The sequence below is a fragment of the Pan paniscus genome, chromosome 16 (genome assembly GCF_029289425.2).
Source record: "Pan paniscus chromosome 16, NHGRI_mPanPan1-v2.0_pri, whole genome shotgun sequence".
Taxonomy (NCBI): Eukaryota; Metazoa; Chordata; class Mammalia; order Primates; family Hominidae; genus Pan; species Pan paniscus.
The window spans coordinates 34,902,190-34,924,536 of record NC_073265.2 but is presented as its reverse complement, the minus strand read 5'-3'; the positions used below and the strand labels follow the sequence as shown (position 1 = coordinate 34,924,536).

General features: G+C 43.6%; 1 protein-coding gene across 9 annotated transcripts in view; it reads right to left on the bottom strand.

The window, feature by feature from the left end:
- SQOR (sulfide quinone oxidoreductase) overlaps nt 1-22,347 on the bottom strand; it is a 61,011-nt gene that overhangs the window by 5,187 nt on the left and 33,477 nt on the right. For all 9 annotated transcript variants that reach the window (XR_010109909.1, XM_034938707.3, XM_034938706.3 and 6 more), the window contains 4 exons: nt 16,945-16,998; nt 13,118-13,312; nt 10,588-10,797; nt 3,416-3,599 (listed from right to left, as the gene is read on the bottom strand). Coding sequence is in view for 8 of the 9 variants with exons in the window: in XM_034938707.3 (XP_034794598.1) it covers nt 3,416-3,599; nt 10,588-10,797; nt 13,118-13,312; nt 16,945-16,998 (643 nt within the window). In the remaining variant the exon portion in view is untranslated. The remainder of the gene's footprint in view (nt 1-3,415; nt 3,600-10,587; nt 10,798-13,117; nt 13,313-16,944; nt 16,999-22,347) is intronic.

Genomic DNA, 22,347 nt, shown 5'->3' with positions numbered 1-22,347 from the left:
AGCCCAGGAGTTTGAGACTTGGGCAACATAGGGAGACCCTATCTCTACAGATAACTTAAAAATTAGCTGGGTATGGTGACACATGCCTACAGTTCCAGCTACTTGGGTGGAGGGGTGGGGGTTGAAGTGGAAGGATCACTTGAGCCCAAGAGGTCAAGTCTGCAGCGAGCCATGATCACTCTACTGCACTCCACCCTGGGCAACAGAGCGAGACCTTGTCTCTAAAAAACCCAAAAAAATTAAATGGCTATATTCACTGTGGGCAAAGCAACATCTCTAAAGATCATATTTCCCTTTTGGAAAACTGTGTTCCTGTTTGAGGGCCATAAAGAGTTTGGAATCTGGACTGAGAACACTTGAGGAGGCCACAGCAGCAGGACATCAAGGGCAATGGAAAAGGAGTGGAGACGTCCAGTGGGTGCCACCACAGAGAGGTGAGGCCTGTGGAGCCAGCAAGCAGTCACTCAACATCCAGGCTTAAAGTGTGCATGGGTGCAGGCGTGCGGGACTTGGGTTTTTGCCCTGTATTACAATCCCCTTCTATCATGCCCATGCCTTCAGTTAACTTTTGTTAAATGCCACATCCTGATCTTTGCTGTGCTGGGAGTAATTAAAGGAGCATCCTGGGGCAGAGAGAAGCAGAGAAGGGGACATGAGCTCCGGAAAGCCAGACTCAACATGGCAAGATGGGTCTTGCTCACAATCGCATAAGGGTCTGGACAGAGGATTGGTGGCAAGTAAACCCAAGGACAGATTTGTGGAAAAAGTGTAGCATTGCCTTGGGATACTCAGAGGATTTGGGGAAGGGAATCTAAGAAGAAATGAAGATCTGCTTGGGAACAGCTAGTACTATTGTAATTTGGACATTGAAGAGAAGAGTAAATAGACTTTCACACAGGTGAAATATTAGGTTGGTTCAAGTAATTGCGGTTTTTGCCACTACTCTTAATGGCAAAAATTTAGAGACATTACTCTTAATGGCAAAAACCGCAATTACTTTTGCACCAACCTAAATAGCAGGTAAAGAGCACTCATTATGGTACTGTTTGAATAAAAATGGGTTGGAAACAACCCAGATATAATTAAGAGTGGACTCTTTAAATAAGCTCTAGAGCAACCATAGAATAGGTTGCAGATTGTAAGACACAAATGTAAAAACAATGGGGATGCTCCCTCCGTGGTTGGGGGACTGTGGAAGCCACGCAGATGCACTGCAGGACTGGGAACAAGACTTTCCACTTAGAATATTTTTGTTCAGTCATATTCAGTCTTATCTATCTGGAACATCGAATTAAATATTTGTTTGAAGAAGGCTAAAAGCTGGGTAATCTGGGCCTCACATCACAGGTAGTTTCACCACATAAATGCTGCAGGCTTACATTAAATGAGTGTCATTTCAAAGTATCACCCCACAGACTACCTACAAATTACAAAGACAGAGAGAGTACTTTTACAATGAAAAAAAAAGAGAGAGAAAGAGAGAGAGAACACCCCTTAACCCAGTGAGGAAGTCTAGCTTCACTAAAGACAAGACAAACTAACATGACAGGCTCCTGAGGTGCCACAGAGGGAGGTACGCAGCCTCAGGTATGGAGATTTTTGCCAAAACATATAACCTGAATCTAACCATAAGAAAGCAACTAGACAATTCTAAATTTTGGGGTATTCTACAAGGTAACTGGCCTGGAATCTTCAAAAATATCGATGTCGTGAAAGTAAAGAAAAAAATGTCAGAAGGCCTGCTCTATATTAAAGGGAACCAAAGAGGCAAGACGCCCAGTGCAGTGTGTGATCCTTGACTGGCTGGTGGATTTAAGGAGGGGCTGGGACAAAAAAGGACATTTTTAGGAAAATATACATAAATACGGGCTGGGTGTGGTGGCTCACGCCTATAATCCTAGCACTTTGGGAGGCCAACGTGGGCAGATCACCTGCAGCCAGGAGTTCGAGACCAGCCTGGCCAACATGGTGAAACCCCATCTCTACTAAAAATTAAAAAATTAGCCAGGTGTGGTGGTGGGTGCCTGTAATACCAGCTACTTGGGAGGCTGAGGAAGGAGAATCGCTTGAACCTGGGAGACAGAGGTTGCAGTGAGCTGAGAGTGCGCCACTGCACTCCAGTCCAGGCAACAAGAGTGAAATTCTGTCCCCCCACCAAAAAACAAACAAACAAACAAACAAAATATATATATATATATATATGTACACACACACACACATAATATATACATACATAATATACATATATACATAAATACGATGAAGCAAATGTCACAAAATATTAATAATTGGTTAATACCTGAAGGGTATATGAGTATTATAATTTATTTCAAATTTGTATAGGTTTGAGATTTTTTTTAAATAAAAAGTTGGAAGGAAATTAATATTAATAATGAAAAAGACACTCAGTGAGTTTCCTAGATGGTCTACCTTGAGGTTGAAATAGTCAGCAAAAGTAACACAATCTGTTCCACAGGTGTCTAATTCACACAAAACATGACCATACTGAAGGTCTTGTGTTTTATAGCATCCAGAGAAGCCAGTTCCTGTCAGTAGAGGACAGAATCTAAAAGGCAATTCTCCCCATCACTGCTGGTGCAGAACATCGAGGTGAAGAATTTAGTTTTCCAGGCTGAGGCCTTAATCGTGTACCACTCAGGGCATGCTCCACTGTATTTGTCTTAACAGGACAATTTTCTGGTCTGCAAGCTTTCATTGACTTGCATGTGTTCTCTGGGAAAACAAATGCTCCTTGAGCTTTATGGTGTCTCAGGCAGAAGAAAAATAGCCAACCTCCCTGGTGTCAGAGGCAAAGAATACCAGGGATGCCAGTATGGCAGTATGAGAAGTAACAGAATTCAAGAGACCTAGAAAAGTGATGCACTCTCTCTAAGGCCCCTTCTTCTGACAACAACCCCTCTGACCTAGAAAAGGTAGATAAGATCATGCTACTCTGGGGCAAAGCACTCAAAAGGTACTTTTTGCTGTATATGACACTGGGTTCATTGACAACTTGCTTCTGTCTTAGGAAGGCCTTTTTTTTTTTTTTTGAGATGAAGCCTTTCTCTGTCACCCAGGCTGGAAAGGAGTGGTGCGATCTTGGCTCCCTGCAACCTCCACCTCCTGGGTTCAAGCAATTCTTCTGCCTCAGCCTCCTGAGTAGCTGGGATTGCAGGCGCCCGCCACACGCCTGACTAATTTTTGTATTTTTAGCAGAGATGGGGTTTCACCATGTTGGCCAGGCTGGTCTCAAACTCCTGGCCTCAAATGACCTGCCTGCCTGAGTCTCCCAAAGTGCTGAGATTACAGGCAGGAACCACTGTCTCTGGCCGATGCCAAGCTTTTGTTTTTGTTACAATCATGCCTTGAGGTGACATATTTTTGAGAAAGGGAGAAATAGAGCTGGTTAACTTACCTACTGCAGCAGCGGTCTTTGACGTAGGAAGGTTGGTGCAGTCCCCAATCCCAAACACATTTGGGTACCTCTTGTGTTGCAGAGTTTCTTTATCCACATCCACCCAACCAGCAGCATCAGCCACAGGACTGGTCTTGAGGACATCTGGTGGGCTCATTGGTGGTGTGACATGAAGCATTTCATACTACACACAAAGAGAGAATCCACATTTTCATTTATTCAATATTTCTACAGCTCCACAAGCTCTCCCCCCACCTTCCTTACTCCATACACTGTGCTATGGCTGCATGGAGCATTATACAATCAGCACTTGTACCAGTCCATGCCCTCTCCAAGATCTTATGTGTTCTCCCGGGGAATGGTGATAAGCTAAATAACCATTCTCTCAGTTGACGTGATCTCCCCATACAGAGACCAAGAGAGCCCTGTGGCCACACACGTACGGGTACATGAGACATTGGAGTAAAGCTCGCTAATATTCTGAAAAAACCCATTGATGTTTCTATTAGTACTAAAATAAGGGGGTGGTATATTTCAGTTGCAGTCTCCCTGACCCTCAGCTGTCAACTTGTAAAATTTAGCACCTCAGCGTTATTCTGTAAGGTGATGCTCAGCATCCCTTAAACTTGTAAAGGACATGTTAGGAGCTGGTAAGAAAGCATCATTCCCAAATATGTGTCAACTTCAAAACACATAAAGAAAACTGTCAGAACACCAATTTAAGATGAAAAGGGGTGGTAAAAATATTAGCTAGCACTTTGGAAAAGGAGCAAGGGGTCTGATTCAGTACTGGATTTACTTTTCAGTGCAGAAGGCAGGGGTGAATTTTTTTCCAAAACACCGTATCAAGGTTACTTTGGTAGTGGTGCACTGACCCATCCTAATCACTTTTGAGGGCTCATTTAATTTTTTTGTTTATGTAATATTCTTTCACATTTTGTAGTTGGTTCTTATTATTCTTTTTATTTATTTTTAACAAACACCTTCCAGCAAATTCATCAATTTGCTAGTGGGTCCAGTTAAGGACACATTGATTGAAATGTTCACGACATGTCATTAGGGTAAAAACTTAAGCATTTGAAGACAATTCCAACCTTTTGAGATAGTCAATAGCCCTTCATTTCCACAAGAAGTCCAATGGCCCCATGCCCTCCGAGAGGCTCAGCAGTCACTGATGGCAATGGGAATTAGGAAGATGACTTGTACTTATTACAACTCTCAGACAAATATAAGCTTAATTAACCTCAGGGAAGGAGCACTGCAAATGGCTGCTGCTCATCTGCAGGATAATCTTGGGTGGAGGGTGGCTCTTGGGGACATGGGTCCCTGAGGTCAGGTCTGTTAATGAACATTGAAACTGAATGCATGTTTGCAGGATAATGGATGAAATGGTCAACAGCTATCATCTACTAAATTATTAATCTCCTGTCTGCATTTCCACAGTCTACTAGAACTACTTTTGAGACAGTGTTTCACTCTGTTGCCAGACTGGAGGACAGTGGCTTGATCATAGCTCACTATAGCCTCGAACCCCTGGGCTCAAGCAATCCTCCTGCCTCAGCCAGGAGGCACGCACCACCACACCCAGCTAGTTTGTTGTTGTTGTTGTTTCTTTTATTAGAGACTCGGTATGCTCTGTTGCCCAGGCTGGTCTCGAACTCCTGGGCTCAAGCAACCCACCTGTCTCAGCCTCCCAAAGTGCTGGGATTACAGGTGCAAGCTACCATACCTGACCTAGAACTACGTTTTTGAACTGAGGTCTAAACCTTACTAGAGTCATCTCGGTGGAGTTAATGTGTTTGAATTTCACAAGTACACATAAATTCCACACCTCTTTTCTAAAAGAAAAGCTGAATACTTTCATATAATCATCATAAAGGTATGGAGTTTTACCTGAGCTAACATCCTACAAAAGGGTCTACTTTATGGATTTATTAGAAATTAATGGCCAGGTGCAGTGGCTCATGCCTGTAATTCCAACACTTTGGGGGGCCAAGGTGGGCAGATCGCTTGAGCTCAGGAGTTCGAGACCAGCCTGGGTAATGCAGTCACACCCCTCTCTACCAAAAACATAAAAAATTATCTAGGCGTAGTAGCACATGCCTGTTGTCCCAGCTCCTCAGGAGATTGAGGTAGGAGGATGCCTTGCTGGAGGCTGGGAGGTGGGGGTTGCAGTGAGCCAAGATGGCACCACTGCACTCCAGCCTGGGTGACAGAGCAAGATCCTGCCTCCAAAAGAAAAAAAGAAATAAAAAGAAATTAACATTGGGCCAGGTGTGGTGGCTCACACCTGTAATCCCAACATTTTGGGAGGCCAAGGCGGGCAGATCACTTGAGCCCAGGAGTTTGAGACCAGCCTGAGCAACATAGCAAAACCCAGTCTTTAAAAAATACAAAAATTACCCGGGCATGGTGGTGCATGCCTATAGACCCAGCTACTCAGGAGGCTGAGGTAGGAGGATTGCCTGAGCCTGGGAAGTAGAGACTGCAGTGAGCCGTGAGCCACAGTTGTACCACTGTACTCCAACCTGGGTAACAGAGTGAGACCCTGTCTACAAAAAAAAAGAAACAAACAAACAAACAAACAAACACTGGCACTTTGTTGTAGCTTGTTCATTATCTATCATTTATTTCTGTAACTGTATAGGATAAATAACTTGGTTCTCCTTTATTAACATACATAGTCCATTCAGTGTGGTGGTTTTCAAACTTTAATGTTTATTAGCAGCATTGGGGAGACTTGTGGAAAATACAGGTTCCCAGACTGCCCCATGCCAAGATCCCAATCTAGTAGATCTGGGTAAAGCACGGGAATCTGTACTTTAACAAAATCTGCTAGTGATTCTGATATGTAAAATCTGTGGATCACATGCTTACAATCTCTGGCTTGAAGGAACAGGTTCATTTACAAAGAAAAATAGAATGCTATTATTTGGACAAGTCACTTCATCTCTTCGGTCTTTAGTTTGCTTATCCATAAAGAAATGCACTAGACTAGACAATCTCCAAAGTGTCTTCTAGTTCCTCCGCCTCCCAGATTCAAGCAATTCTCTGCCTCAGCCTCCCGAGTAGCTGGGATTACAGGCTCCCGCCACCATGCCCAGCTAATTTTTGTATTTTCAGTAGATACAGGTTTCACCATCTTGGCCAGGCAGGTCTCAAACTCCTGACTTCGTGATCCACCCGCCTCGGCCTCCCAAAGTGCTGGGATTATAGACTTGAGCCACCACATCCGGCCCAATTCTTCACACCAGTTGTTCTCAATCTTGGTTGAACATTAGTCATTAGGGGAATTTTTGAAACTCCCCATCCTCAATCTGCACCCCAAACCAATTAATTAAAACCTCTTGTAAAGAGACCAGACATCAGCACATTTTAAAAGCTCCCTAATATGTAGCCAGGGTTAAGAGCCACAGCTTTACATCCTTCTGATGGATTTTTTGAAATTCAGATTTTAAGAGTGGAACTAAATATCTGACCTGAAATCCTATAATTCAAAGGGGACACAAATATCTTCTTTAATTACAAACCTCTTAGAAGAATAATAACCATTCATTTATCCACACCCCTACCTACAACCTCAGCTATCCAGAGGACAGCTGGGAACCAAAGTACTAACAAAGTTAAGTTCATGCACTCAAGTTCATACACTTTGTTCATAAAAGTATGCTTCGGGCTCTTACTCATAGCCCATTTTAGTGAAAGCCCAACTTGGGCTCACTCAAACGGACTCTCTCAAATGGGCTCTTTTGTAAAGTAAAAATGAGTTCACTCATATGAGCTCTCACTCATAGCCCATTTGAGTGAGGCCATTTGAGGAACAGCAATTTAAAAGAGCTAAAGCTGGAGGGACCTCCCAAAGTCACTAACAACTGCCTGACAGCCAGGAAAAAGGAAAACTACAAAAAGGACACACATAAAAACAAAGAGCAGTAATTTGAGACCCTTTTGTAAAGTGATAACTAGCTCCAAACATTCCAGTAGCTTCTGTGTGCATAACTACACAGGAGCTATTCAAAATGATGACCCTGAGCTGCTGCAGATAGACACTAGATGAGCCTGGGACAACCTGTGACACCAGAAAGTAAAGGAAGTGCTCAAACACATGATGGGGCATGTCACAGGGACACAAGAGCCAGCTGGAAGGGAAATCTACTGACCAAATCCAAAACAATTTGAGCACCAAAATAATTAAAAACAATAATGAATGATAACACCGTAAGAAAAAATATAGGAACTCATGAGTTCATACCAATAGTTAATTAACTAAGAAGCAAAGACTCTCGCTGAAAGAATGCCAAGAGCTTACTGGTAAATGTGCAGGATGTGTCACAGTTAGAAAATCACCATTTTACAACCACCATAGTAAAGATTTGATTAGGCAAGGATCATCAATGGATGCTAACTCTAGTGGGGAGACTTGAATGAGTAGACTATTTGCATGGTTTTAAAGTGTCTTCCCACAGACTTCTTATTAGTAGCAAGGGAGAAAACAAATTGTAATTATTCCATGGAAAAACTGGACCACATCTTGACTGCTGATCAAAATTAACATCACCAATGAAGGGCAGAGGAACACTGTATGCTTGCAAATGTGATACCTTAGAAGGGCACAATGCTTATGCAATGTTCCAGTCTAACAAACAGAGCCTGAGGCCAGGTGCGATGGCTCATGCCTGTAATCCCAGCACTTCAGGAGGCCGAGCAGGTGGATGGCTTGAGGTCAGGAGTTCGAGACCAGCCTGGCCAACATGGTGAAACCTCGTCGCTACTAAAAATAAAAAATAAAAAAATTAGCCGGGCATGGTGGTGCACACCTGTAGTCCCAGCTACTCATGAAGCTGAGGCAAGAGAATCGCTTGAACCTGGGAAGCAGAGGCTGCAGTGAGCTGAGATTGCACCACTGCACTCCAGCCTGGGTAACACAGCGAGACTTCGTCTCAAAAATAAATAAATAAATAAATACATATCAAAGCCTGAAACTAATCACAAGAAAACATTGACAAACTCAAAATGAGGAACATTCTACTGAAAGAAAAGTGGTGGGGGAGAGGGCTGTATTATTTCAAAATATCAATGTCATAGAAGACAAAGAAAAGCTATAGAAACATCACAGATTAAAGGAGGCTAAATAGACCTCACAATTGAATGTAATACCTGACTGTAGCCTGAGTCCTGCACTGGAGGAAAACATGCTATAAACACAGTTGGGCCAATCAACTAAATTGAAATATAAATAGTAAGTTAAAAAATTGTATCTGTGCTAAATTTCCTGAGTTGATAATGGTACTGTGGTTATGTAAGAGAACACTTCTATTTTAGAAAATTAACACTAAAGTATTTGGGGCTAAAGAGAGCTGATGCATGATATATGTAAATTTCCTTGGAAAAACTAGATATGGATGGATAGATAGATAGACAAAGGCAGATAGACAGAAGACAGAGATAAAGAAAGAAAAAGAAGGAAGGAAGGAAGAAATCAAATGATAAAGCTAAAGCAAACGGTAAAATTCTACAAGTGAATCTAGGTAAAAGCTACATACAATTTTCTTTGTACTATTTTTATTTTGTAACTTCTCTGAGATTATTTCTTTTTTTTTTTTTTTTTTTTTAGACGGAGTCTCACTCTGTCACACAGGCTGGAGTGCAGTGATACAATCTCGGCTCACTGCAGCCTCCGCCTTCTGGGTTCCAGTGATTCTCCTGCCTCAGCCTCCTGGGTAGCTGGGATTACAGGGATGTGCCACCACGCCCAGCTAATTTTTGTATTTTTAGTAGAGATGGCTTCACCATGTTGACCAGGCTGGTCTCGAACCCCTGACCACAGGTGATCCGCCTGCCTCGGCCTCCCAAAGTGCTAGAATTATAAGCAAGAGCCACAGTGCCCGGCCTGAGATTATTTCCAAATAAAAGTTTTTAAAATTATGACCCTGAATCATCAGTAACATTTCAAGTGATATTTAGTGCACTATTTTAAAAAGGAAAGATGTATGCAATAAATTTTAGAAAGAGCTGAGCTTAAAAGCTTAAAATTTGAAGTTTGAAGTTTAGAAGCCTAGTCTTTGGTTCACCTCAAAATTCCTTTTTATGGAACCCTTCATTTCTTGAAAAATTCTGAATGAATAAAATCTGACTCTGTAACATTTTCTCATTGCCAACAGCTTTTGCCAAAATGATGTAAACAAATATTCTTCCATGCATGCTTCTCCAGATGCTTTTACAACTTGTTCTTAACCTCATAACACCTCCAGAAAGTACTATTCCCACTTCACAGAAGAAGAAATTCAGACACCAAGGCCAACCCCATACAACAAAGGCCAAATCTTTCCAAGAAGTATGGTAGCTCTGCCAGATCCTTCAAGGGGAAATATTTTTAAAGATAGCCTCTTCCACAAGTGAAAGACATCCCTGTTGTTATTTTTTCTTTCTTCTTTTGTTTTTTGAAACGGAGTCTCGCTCTGTTGCCCAGGCTGGAGTGCAATAGTGTGATCTCGGCTCACTGCAACCTCCACCTCCTGGCTTCAAGCGATTCTCCTGCCTCATCCTCCCCAGTAGCTGGGACTACAGGTACCTGCCACCACGCCCAGCTAATTTTCGTATTTTTAGTAGAGACAGGGTTTCACCATGTTGGCCAGCCTGGTCTCGAACTCCTGACCTCAAGTGATCCGCCTGCCTTGGCCTTCCAAAGTGCTGGGATTACAGGCGTGAGCCACCATGCCCAGCCAATCCCTGTTTTCTTGAACTACTCACAGGGTTACTTCCTGCTCACAAGCAGGACTGTTTCTCACATGCCACCAATTGAGACAATCACCAGATCTTGCATTCGAGGAAGCCCTCCCTTACCTCTACACAGTAACCAAAGTTGTGGAATATTTTTGGCTACTTCAAGTGACTCGATGCCAGGAAAAGTTGAGTCAAAGGAATAGGACAAAAATTCACTTGGCACCAGCTAACGACACCTTCTCACCTCCCACTGACACAGCCTCTTACATCTTTCTCTTCCCCACCCATTTTGGCCTACCTTCTTGCCCTAACACTTCCCTAAGATGCTCATTTCACCCAGTCTTCCCCAGCACACAATGATGGCAGATAGGGTGGTGTGAGCCCCCATGTATCTATGGCACGTTTCAGCAGACAACGCTTCAGGCTGACAGCTTAGCCTCACCACTCACTGAAATCACTTGGGTCTCTCCTGGTTTGTCCAGGTTCTCAAATACAGCCTCTTGTTTATCGGCTCGGACTTCAATGAGGTTTTTCTTGTAGTTAACAGTAAGGTTCCGCTCCTGGATGATCTCCTGCAGGGCATCTGCATACTTCTTAACCCCGAAAATGGCTCCAAGAGAAGTGTTGAAAATGATATTGGCCTTGGATCGCTTCCCTGTCTGAGAAAAATAAGAAAACCATTAACACCAAAGCATGACTGCAGCTGCCTTTTTTTTTTTTTTTAAATCCAGACAAGAATTAAAGCCCTCAGCAGGGACCTTGCTAGCTTTTGCCACCATTATGTCCTGGCAGGGCAACGGGTAGACCAATCCACTGCCTCCTCCTTATGTTCTGCCCATGACATACAACTAAGTACACACTTGAGTTGGGGGCTGAGGTGGGCACTGTTCAGCTGAAGGCCAGAGCTGAAGGTTAGGTCCAGGTCAAGATAGAATAGAGTAGAATGGAATGTTTATTCATATATTCATGTATTCATTCACTCAATAAATATTTAACAAAGTTCTAGAGTTGGCAAGATACTGTCCTAGGTGCTGAGGGAACAGCAGTGAGCAAAACTGAGTACCAGCCAGGCGCAGTACCTCACACCTGTAATCCTAGTACTTTGGGAGGCCGAGGCAGGCAGATCACCTGACGTCAGGAGTTCCAGACCAGCCTGGCCAACATGGTTTGAGACAAGCCTGTCTCTACCAAAAATATAAAAATTAGCTGGGCGTGGTGACAGGCGCCTGTAATCCCAGCTACTCAGGAGGCTGAGGCAGGAGAATGGCTTGAACCCAGGAAGCGGAGTTTGCAGTGAGCTGAGATTGCACCATTGCACTCCAGCCTGGGTGACAGAGCAAAATTATGTCTCCAAAAAAAAAAAAAAAAAAAAAAAACTAAACTAAAAAACAGTAACAACAAAACCCTGAGTTCCTACCTTCTTGATATTGTTCAGAGAGGCCAATATTCTCCCAAATGCCTAAGATCAGAGAGGCCAATATTCTCCCAAATGCCTAAGATCTTTTGGTACTCGAACCTTCCTCATAGGCCATCCAAGACTTGGGAGAAAAGAGTTACACAAAGGAAGTTTCCAGGACGGAAGAAACAGCTGGTTTCTTCTTCTTTCCTTTGCTCGGCTCCTTTCATGATTTGCTCACCCGGATCTCACCATTTGAAGAATTCAAATGGGTAAGTGTCTCAAAAGGCTGTGCCAACCCTTTATGACCCAGAATGAACTTTCTTGGAGTCAGAAATGATTACTGGAACTGTCTTTAATTCCCTACCTCACAGGGTTGTCACAGTTTACAGAGCTCAGGGGAAGGTCTTGATCAGTCCCAGCCTCCATGAGCACATTCAACCACTCCCCAGCCCGTTCTTCCCCACCCTTCTTCCCATCTGTCCCCATACACGACTATGGGCTGCCAGAAATCCTGCCACTGTCTCAAGCCAAACCGCACTTTGGTAAACTAAATGTCAAACCCCAGGCAAGAGCAGGGAGGGCAAGAACAGCTTCCCTTACAAGCTTAAGCCAGGTGTACTTGAGCTGCAGACACCTGCTCTTACACAGAGAGCATTTGGAGAATGCTGAGAAAGTCTCCTCCTGCCCAAATATCTCTTTTCTTGAAGGTTTAAAGTTCTATGAGAACATTTTTTTGCTTTTTAAATTGGCATTTTCCCTATCATATTTTTTTAATGTATACCCAAGGGACAGAAAATATTCATGACCTTAAACTTGAGTGGAAGTAGTGGATAGCATTATGGATAAAAATGAACAATCTGCAACTAATTGTCTCACTATATGGAAATATTTAAACAGTCTCTAACATATCTCTCCAGTAGACTTTTTTTTTTCTTTTTTTTAAGACGGAGTTTCGCTCTTGTTGCCCAGGCTGGAGTGCAATGGCACAATCTTGGCTTACCACAATCTCCGCCTCCCAGGTTCGAGCAATTCTCCTGTCTCAGCCTCCCGAGTAGCTGGAATTACAGGCATGCACCACCACGCCCAGCTAATTTTTTTTGTATTTTTAGTAGAGACGGGATTTCTCCATGTTGGTCAGGCTGGTCTTGAACTCCTAACCTCAGGTGACCCGCCCACCTCGGCCTCCCAAAGTGCTGGGATTACAGGCAAGAGCCACCACACCCGGCATCCAGTAGACTTTTACACACATATTTAAAAAGTATGTAACAAAGACTATATAATATTATATAATACAGCTAAATTTTTCATGTACGCTATGACTGTAACCAGATTTAAGTATACAGAAAAACAGCTGGAAAGCCATGTCAAATTGAAAACTGCAGCTTTATTAAAGCAATTGGATCATGAGTGATTTTCTCCTCTTTTATATTTTATAAACTTCCAGTTAACTAATTTTGTACACATGTAATAAAAATTCAGAGATAAAAAAGGGATTACGATAGAGATAAAATGGAATTCTTGCAATCAGTGAATTAGCACTGTCCGCCCTGCTCATCTCTGTCCCCGGAAAGGAAGCATACCTTCCTGAAGTAGGCTTCTGATAAGTACATGATCTTCTGAGGGGCTCCAGCACACTTCACTGGAGTATTTGGGAAGGTGAAGATGGCATTGCCCTCTTTGAAGTCCTGCAGAGCTTTCCATGTCTTCTCTACAGTCTCAACTGAATAATTCGACCCTATTTTGGGATGAGCAAAACCTTCAGGTAGACCTTTAATCTGCAACAAAGTACACAAAAATTATTTTAAACAAAAGTGCAAATGTCTTTAGAGTCCTTGTTCTTTGCCATTTCTACAACCTTTCAAATATTTCAGTACTATCATTACCCTCCAATACCCACATGCCTAGAGCAGGCAGGTGAGTGAGGGTTCTAAGACCAGAGCTGTGGCACCTGTAGTCACCTGTCAAACTGCAGAATGGGCTCAGCTCAGAGGAACCCTCCAACTCCCTGGCCTTGAGAATACAATTTGAATACAACTTTTCCCACCATCGGAGTGAGGACAAGACGCCAGCCAGCCTTCCTTTTAGGAGACCCAGTTGCCTCACTGGAAAGAACAACTGGCAGGACCAAGAGCCATTTATATCATCAAGAATAGCAAACTTAAATCACTCTTTATCAGGTTGTACCAGTCCAAACTCTAGATAAAGGCATTAAAGCCAGGTACCTAAAAACATGGACTTTAGGATCCCACATACCAGTTTGAGTCCTGGCTCTTCCACTTACTAGCATTGTGACCCTGCGTAAATTACCTAATACTTCTAAGCCAGTAGGTCTCCAAGTGTGGTGCTCAGACCAGCAGCACAAGCATCACCTGGGAACTTGCTAGAAATGCAGATTATCAGGCCCCACCCTAGACCTACTGAATCAGAAACTCTGGGAGCAGGCCCAGCAATCTGTGTTTTAACAAGCCCTCCAGGTGATTCAGATGCACACTCAGGTTTGAGAATCTTAACGTTCACCATCTGTGAAATGGGGATAAGGTATCTGCTTCACAGGGTTGTAGGCAGAAGCAAATGAGGCCATGCATGTAAAGGACACATGCACATGGCAAATGTCCTGTAAATGTTAGCTGATTATTGCCAATAAGATCAACTGGACACCTATTATAAATGTTAGAAGGCTCATAGAGTGCAATGAAGATGTCACAGACTGAGTTAAAGAGACTTAAGCCTCAGTTCTCAGCAAGAGCAGGTTCAACTTCAATCATCAAGAAACAGTCATCAAGATGGGCTGGTCCTTCAGAGCCTCCCCAGCCCATTCTCTGGGCCACCTCCAAAGTCACTCCAGACACTTATCCCTGAGGTCTCAAGGAAACAGAGTCCTCTCATCTCCTCAGTAGCCTGAGTTCATTACTTATCACACTCAATGTTAAAAGCAACTATTTGTTACTGTTCACCCCTGTTACAGTTAGATAGTAGTAACATTGGCAGTCTCAATAATAATATCATTATTATTATAAAATCACCTTGCATTTAAATGTTTTCAAAGTTTCACATCAATGCTAACAATGGATATTCACTATGTACCTCTGAGGGAGGCAGGGGAATATTAACCCCTAGAATGGATGGAGCCCTGCCCAGAATCTTAAAGAACCAGACACCAAGGCCTCTGCCCACCTGCCTGGGGGTCTTCGCACAGGACCGCCATACCTTCTAGTTCCCAAAGCAAATCTCACTATCCAAGAGATAAACAAGCAGAAACAAGCCGTTGATGTCTTATCACCTTCATTAGTTTTCTCTAGTTTTAAGAAGCTGTCGTTGATGGAAAAGTTGCCGTAAAGTGGTAACCAAGCTCCTTTCAGGAAAACCTGTGTCAAAAAGGGTGGTTTTGACCCCTCATCTAGTCAGAGTTGCTTCCCTGGGAATTCTGAAGCAGAGAGAGCTAGAGAGGAGGGGAGAGAGGGAAAGGGAGAGTCAGGGAAAGAGATGAGATGTGACTCCTCCTTTGGCTTCCAGCAACAGGCTGTGCACTGGGGAGCCGTGGACTATCCTATCACACAGAGTAAACCGGCAGGCAGGACGGCCTGCTGCAGAGACCCTGTGAAGCTGGCCTGAGAAAGAGGCTAAGAGAGATGGACAAAGAGAGGCTGCCTGAGTCCAACAGAACCCAAAGTGGAGATCCAGCCCTGCCAGAGGCCCAGCTACATCCTTGCCCTAGTGTTCTAGAAACATCTCAGTATTTTCATCAATGATCTCCAATTTTTATTTACACCAACCTGAGTAGTTTCCTTGAAATTGCAATCAAAGAGTCCCAAGTAGCACAGTGACCATGGTTAAGTTATTACATTCCCTTAGCCTCAGTTTCCTCATCTATTAAGTGAAGATAAAAATGCCTCCCTCACAAGTAGTTGTAAAGAATCAATTTTTGATTCCTGACTGGGCGCAGTGGCTCACGCCTGTAATCCCAGCACTTTGAGAGGCTGAGGCGGGTGGATCACTTGAGGCCAGGAGTTTGAGACCAGCCTGACCAACACAGTGAAACCCCGTCTCTACTAAAAAAAATACAAAAATTAGCCGGGCATGGTGGTGGGCACCTGTAATCCCAGCTACTCTGGAGGATGAGGCAGGAGATTGCTTTAACCTGGGAAATGGAAATTGCAAGTGAGCTGAGATCACACCACTTCACTCCAGCCTGGGTGACAAGACTCCATCTCAAAAGAAAAAAGAAACAATATTTGATTCCTACCATGGTTCCTGGTATGTAATAGAGATTCCATAATAATGGCTACTTTTAAATATCTCTGTGACTTGGTTTGCTACAAGAGGCTGCTATGAACTCTGAGCACTGGCCTCTGCAGTGCTTCTCACATGACACTGGGGCTTTGGGAAGACAGTACCATGGAGACGCATTGCCTTTGCTAGGTCAACACTGTGGGGTCCTTTTTGGAAGGTATGGCCCCCTTGAAAGTAGTTGTAATAAACACCTTTCTCCATATCGTCTACTTCATAGCTTGTCTGTCATTATAACAGACTCACGACCCACGGCACCATGACTCAAAACCATCTTACAACATTCACAACAACTTGTAGCTTCTCTGAACTTTCCCACAACACAACCCAAGACATTTTCACTACCCTTCCCCTGGACATGACACAATTCAACACACTTCAAAGATTCTTACTGGGCCAACTCTGTTGAGGCCCTTGCCCAGGTCACATTCCTGAAGCTTGTTACCCGGTTAGCACAGATGTTTCCTGTACTCCAACTATTTATCTGTAGTCCCCAACAACCTTCTGGAAATGATAATATTTACCGATTTACTCTGCTATGTTTTAGAAAAATAAAGTTGAATATCACAACTTTCAAATTGCATCTGGCTCCCTAGCTCACTGAAAAGGGGGATCTGAGGAACTTCTGGGTGGCATTTCCATTGCATCGGTTACTTCACACTAAAAACCCAGCATCGACACAACAAAACCCAAATGTCCCTCCAGCAACAGATGAGCTAACTGCTGGTGTTCCACCCCTTAAAGTCTGCTTTAAAATTTATAATCTAAACCCTACTTCCAAAGCAGAATGTAATCTTCAATACAGCCAACTCAGTCCCACATAGAAAGACATGTTTCTTACAAATGTGGAAAGAAAACTGCTGTTTTGCAAGAATTAATCATTAAGGCATGAGCATGCTGAACTCTAATTAAAGCTTAAAGCTAGAACATATGGTTATTATTGACAGAATCTTAGAGAAGACTTCCTTAAAACTGTAAAAGGACTGCCAAGAAATAAAACCAGACGAGATTTTCTTAGAACCCCTTTCTTGTCAAAATGAATATAATAAAGCAACTAAATGCAGCATTTGCTCCTGGCATAGATAAGCCAGCATAACACAGAAACAGTTTCACACAGTACCTTCTCATAGTCCAGCTGGATTCCGAGAGCAATAATAAGATATCGGTAGGAGATCTGCAACACAAAAAGACATTATTTTAGACCAGGACTCAAGAAGCAGCAACTCAAGGACTGACTCAGGCCCCAGATGTGGTTCCATGTGGCCTAAGGGAGGCAGGGAAATATTATTAGCCCATAGAACAGATGAGAAAATCGAAGCAGAACAAGGTTGGGAGTCCTGCCCAGGTTCCCATTTTTTAATCTGAATGTCTTGGGGCTGGGGGAGGTGGGCAGACTGGCAGGGAGGGATGCATGTCCACTCCCATCATGCCCTCTGCCGTCTATGCCTCACACCTCACTGCTTCACAAATATTTTGTAAGCTGCCTAGCCCCAGAAAGCTTGAGACAGCTATGTGTTTACACAGTGAGAGGCCACAATTATTTGTACAGTGCTTGTATTAACACTTTTTCGTATTGAGAGGTAAGAGAAGGGCTTCCTAATCTTAAAAGACAATCCACTGTCTAAAATCTATGGGGTAGGCCAGGCACAGTGGCTCACACCTGTCATCCCAGCACCTTGGGAGGCCGAGGCAGGTGGATCACTTGAGCTCAGGAGTAGGAGACCAGCCTGGGCAACATGGCAAAACCCTGTCTCTGCAAAAAATACAAAAATTACCTAGGTGCGGTGGCATGCACCTGTAGTCCCCAGGGGGGCTGAAGTGGGAGAATCGCTTGAGCCTGGGAGGTGGAGGTTGCAGTGAGCAGAGATCACACCACTGCACTCCAGCCTTGGTGATAGAGTGAGACCCTGTCTCAAAAAAAAAAATAAATAAATAAATAAATAATATATATATAAAAATATATATTAGTATATTGTATATTAAAAATAAGAAACTAAAATCTATTGGGTAATATGTGAGTCCCAAGCAAGTCTGACCTGTCATGTGGATTGGACCAATATCGTAATTGGGAGATTGCTCTTTTGAGCAATCTCAAGGTCATTGAAAGGCTATGACATAGTGTACCTGATCTTATTTAATGACCTGTATGGGATGAAAAAAGTCCCTTCTTCAAATATGGGTATTGTATCCATAAGTAGCATGATGGAAATGTGGGTTTAGGACAAAGAGGAAGACAAGTTTAGGCCAAAAAGTGTAAACAAAGTGGCCGTAAAGTACAAGAACTTGCCTAGAAAACTGGAGTTGGAGAATGATTGCAGTGAGACTCAGGAGCCCAGAAAGAAGAAACAGGTGGTGATTACTATGATCCTGTACTAAATGGCGGAGCAGAGCAAGCAACCCGAGCGAATTGCAGTTGGAGAGAGAGGACTCCAAGACCTGAGAGTGCTTGGCTCTGGCTGAGGAGCCAAGGGAAGTAACGTGCAGTCAAGAGGCCCTGCCCTGGCATCCGGGAGCTTCAGCCCCAAAGCCACCTCCACAGCAGGCTTTCCCATTATGACACGATCACCCTCACCACTGGCCCCTCCCAGGAGCTCCACAGCATAGTCTGCATGAGGCTTCCTAGCACTTGTTCTCCCCAGCACACTGACCACTCCTAGAGGTTAAAAGTTATGTCTTATTCCTTACATTCCTAGAATCTAGCACAGTCACTAAATTAAAGTGAGGAACTCTGTAATGTTTGGTGGGTGAATGGATAGATGAATGATTTCAGTTGCTTGTGAAAAGTACAATTTCTCTAAGTGGAAGATAGTATAAGCATTTTCATCTGTATGTTTTGCCTATCCATAGAAAGATGATGTCTTGGCCAGTGCAGTGGCTCATGCCTGTAATCCCAGCACTTTGGGAGGCCGAGGCGGGTGGATCACAAGGTCAGGAGTTTGAGACCAGCCTGGCCCACATAGTGAAACCCTGTCTCTACTAAAAATACAAAAAATTAGCTGGGTATGGTGGCGGGCGCCTGTAGTCCCAGCTACTCGGGAGGCTGAGGCAGAAGAATTGCTTGAATCCAGGAGGTGGAGGTTGCAGTGAGCCAAGATCACACCACTGCACTCCAGCATGGGTGACAGTGAGAGACTCTATCTCAAAAAAAAAAAAAAAAGAAAGAAAGAAAGAAATAAAGGAAGATGATGTATTGAAATTCCATCTTCTGTAGGAAAGGGCACCAGGCCCGTTAAATGGCCGGCCAAACCATGTTGAGCAATCCGGGCATATTAGGTAAGAGCTAGCATGGGGTCTGGTAGTGATGATCTACAGGTGAAACATATGACCACTGGAAACAAGAGGAGCTTTTGGTTTGTGCAGGCCACCACCAAGCATGATGCAAATAATATTGATTACGCTCTATTTTATTAGAGCATAATATTCATTATGTCTAAGGACTAAAAACATGCCAGCTTAAGATTATGGGGAAAAAATCATTAAGAGAGAATAAACCCTCCATAGCAAGAAAGCAAGAAGAAAACCTCAAGCCTTTTGAATGAGTTCAAGTTTTCAGGTCAGATGACCTAAACCCCCAGGAACAGCAAAAGCTTATAGACAAGACTTTTGAGCAGTTACGCACAACAGTGTAGACCTTGCCAGAAGGCTGAATATCTGCAAGTATTCTCATATTACACAGGGGTCAGAAGACGTAAATTCTGACACGAACACCTTAGTAAATAGGCTATTAATCCTTTGCAAAACTCTAGACTCAACTACTAAATAGACATTTCATAGTAATTTTTTAAAAGATTAGCTGGGCATGGTAGTGTGTGCCTGTAGTCCCAGCTACTCAGGAGGCTAAGGCAGATCGGCTCAGAACTCTTGAGCCCAAGAGTTCAAGGAGCAGTGAGCTGTGATCTCACCACTGCACTCCAGCCTGGGCAACAGAGCAAGGCTGAAGGGAGAGGAGGGGAGGGGAGAGGAGGGAAGGGGAGGGGAGGGAGGAAGGAGACAGAGGAAGGGAGGAAGGAAGGAAGGGAGGGAGAGAGGAAGGAAGGAAGAAAGGAAGGAAGGAAGGGAGGGATGGAGGGAGGGATGGAGGGAGGGATGGAGGGAGGGAGGGAGGGGGAAGGAGAAGGAAGAAAGAGAGGGGAGGAGAGGGGAGAAAGGAGAGGAGAGGGGAGGGGATGGGAGAAAGGAGAGGAGAGGGGAGGGGATGGGAGAAAGGAAAGGAGAGGGGAGAGGAGGAGAAAGGAGGGGAGGGGAGGGGAGAGGAGAGGAGGGGAGAGGAGAGGAGGGGAGGGGAGAGAAGGGGAGGGGAGGGAAGAGAAGGGGAGGAGAGAGGAGAGGAGGGAAGGGGAGGGGAGGGGAGGGGAGAGGAAAACGAGCACCAACATAGGTTCACAGATGATAAGCCTGCTGCTTTCAATCAGCAATCAAGAACTGCTGGCATATAGTAGATACTCAATAAATATATCCTTTTCCTTTTTATGTATTCTTTTAAAAATAACAGCAACATTTATTGAGCATTTACTCTGTGCAAGGTGCTGTTCTAAGTGCTTCATATGGTTTCATTCATTTAACACTCACAACAACTTCATAAGGTATCTAGGTACTATTATTATTATTATTATTTTACAAATGAAGAAACAGACACAATTTGCTCACAAATATTTACTGAGCACCTTCTATGTGCCAGATATTGTGCTAGGTCCTGGGCATAAAACAATGGACAAGAAAGATACACTTCCTGCCCTTCAGAAACTCCATCTAGTGAGTGAGATAGGCATTACCAGATAATGACACAAATAATTACTAAATCACAGAATGCTGTGATAGCACATCAAGGGATAACCTGACCTAGTCTGGCAAGTCAAGGAAGGCTTGCCTGAAGGAGTCATATCGAAGCTAAAGATGAGTAGCAGTTAGCTAGGGATAGAGGTGGAAGCAGCATGTGCAAATGTCCTGGGGTAAGAAAAAGGCTGAGGCATTTGAGGAAATAGGAGGCCAGTATGGCAGGAGCAGGAACAAGGAGAGAATAGAACCAGGTTAAGCCTGGAGAAGGAGCAAGGACCAGTCTACACAGGGCCTTGAGATGTGTTTCAGACAAACACACCCCTGGATCAGGGAAGAATCAGAGACACACTGAGTCTGGGTTTCAACAGTGCCTTCAGCTCAGTCTTTCACCAATAAGGTGGGAAAGTGTAAACGAAGAATGGAATGGGCTGGGCATGGTGGCTCATGCCTGTAATCCCAACACTTTGGGAGGCCGAGGTGGGCAGATCATCTGAGGTCAGGAGTTTGAGACCAGCCTGGCCAACATGGCAAAACCCTGTCTCTACTAAAAACACAAAAATTAGCTGGGCGTGGTGGCACATGCCTGTAATCCCAGCTACTCGGGAGGCTGAGGCAGGAGAATCACTTGAACCTGGGAGGCAGAGGTTGCAGTGAGCCAAGATCACACCACTGCACTCCAGCCTGGACAACAAAGTGAGACTCTGTCTCCAAAAAAAAAAAAAAAAAAAAAAAAAAAAAAAAAAAAAAAAAAGACAGAATGGAATGATTTGGTCACTTGAATAATATTTGCTAAAGAATGTTGACTAATTTTGCGCAATCTAAAAAAGCTCTCTAGTGACATGTTACAGAATTAAAACCTTGAACTTATATGAAACCACCTGTGAATAACAGATAGGAAAAATTGCTAATGGATTGACAGAGTCATAAATCCAAAAGACCCAGATGTGTTGGGAGGATGAATTAAAACCAGCAGGATGATTTCTCACATGAGATGTCACGTGTATTTCTGATATCTGGCTATGAAGTCATTTTGCTTCATAAAATCTTGGAAGAAAGTCCCACTACATTGCACCAACTTCTCTGCCCTAAAACAAGACACTACAGCTTTCCTAAGTGTCTAGCCTTAGGAGTAATAGGTAGGACTCAGCAGTGAGAACACCTAGTAGTGCCTGTCATTCCCAAGAGATGAGTAAAGTATATGGTCCTTGAGATGAGCATGAACCCAACCACAGAAGGCTCTAAAGCTCTTCCTGCAGCTTGAAGGGGTCCAAACAATGAGGCAGGCCCTGCTGTACCAAAGAGATGCTGTGTGTGATATGAGAGAGGTCTCCTGGCCCTTTGTTCAGGAGACTGGCAAGGTAAAAGAGCCACCAAGCTCAACCTTGTGATTGAGAACAATCTTGAGAGTAATTCAGTCCGATCTCCTGGAGACACTGAGAAAAATAAGAAAGTTCTGAACTATTAACAGGACAAAAGCCATATATAAAAATTTTAATTAAAATAAATATATATACATATAGGTATTTGCTTATATATATTCATTTCTGCCTTTAGGTAAAATCAATAACAACTATACTTTTTCAGGATGGGGGAAGCCTGACTTGATCGTGGGTCATGTGAAAAGGGCCCAGCAATTTGCACCGACCTCAAGCCCAGCATGAATCAGCACCGTGGTAACTGTCACGAAAAAGGCAAATGCTAACTTATGCAGCATGAGATCATGGGAGAGAATGGCTCCACGCTATTC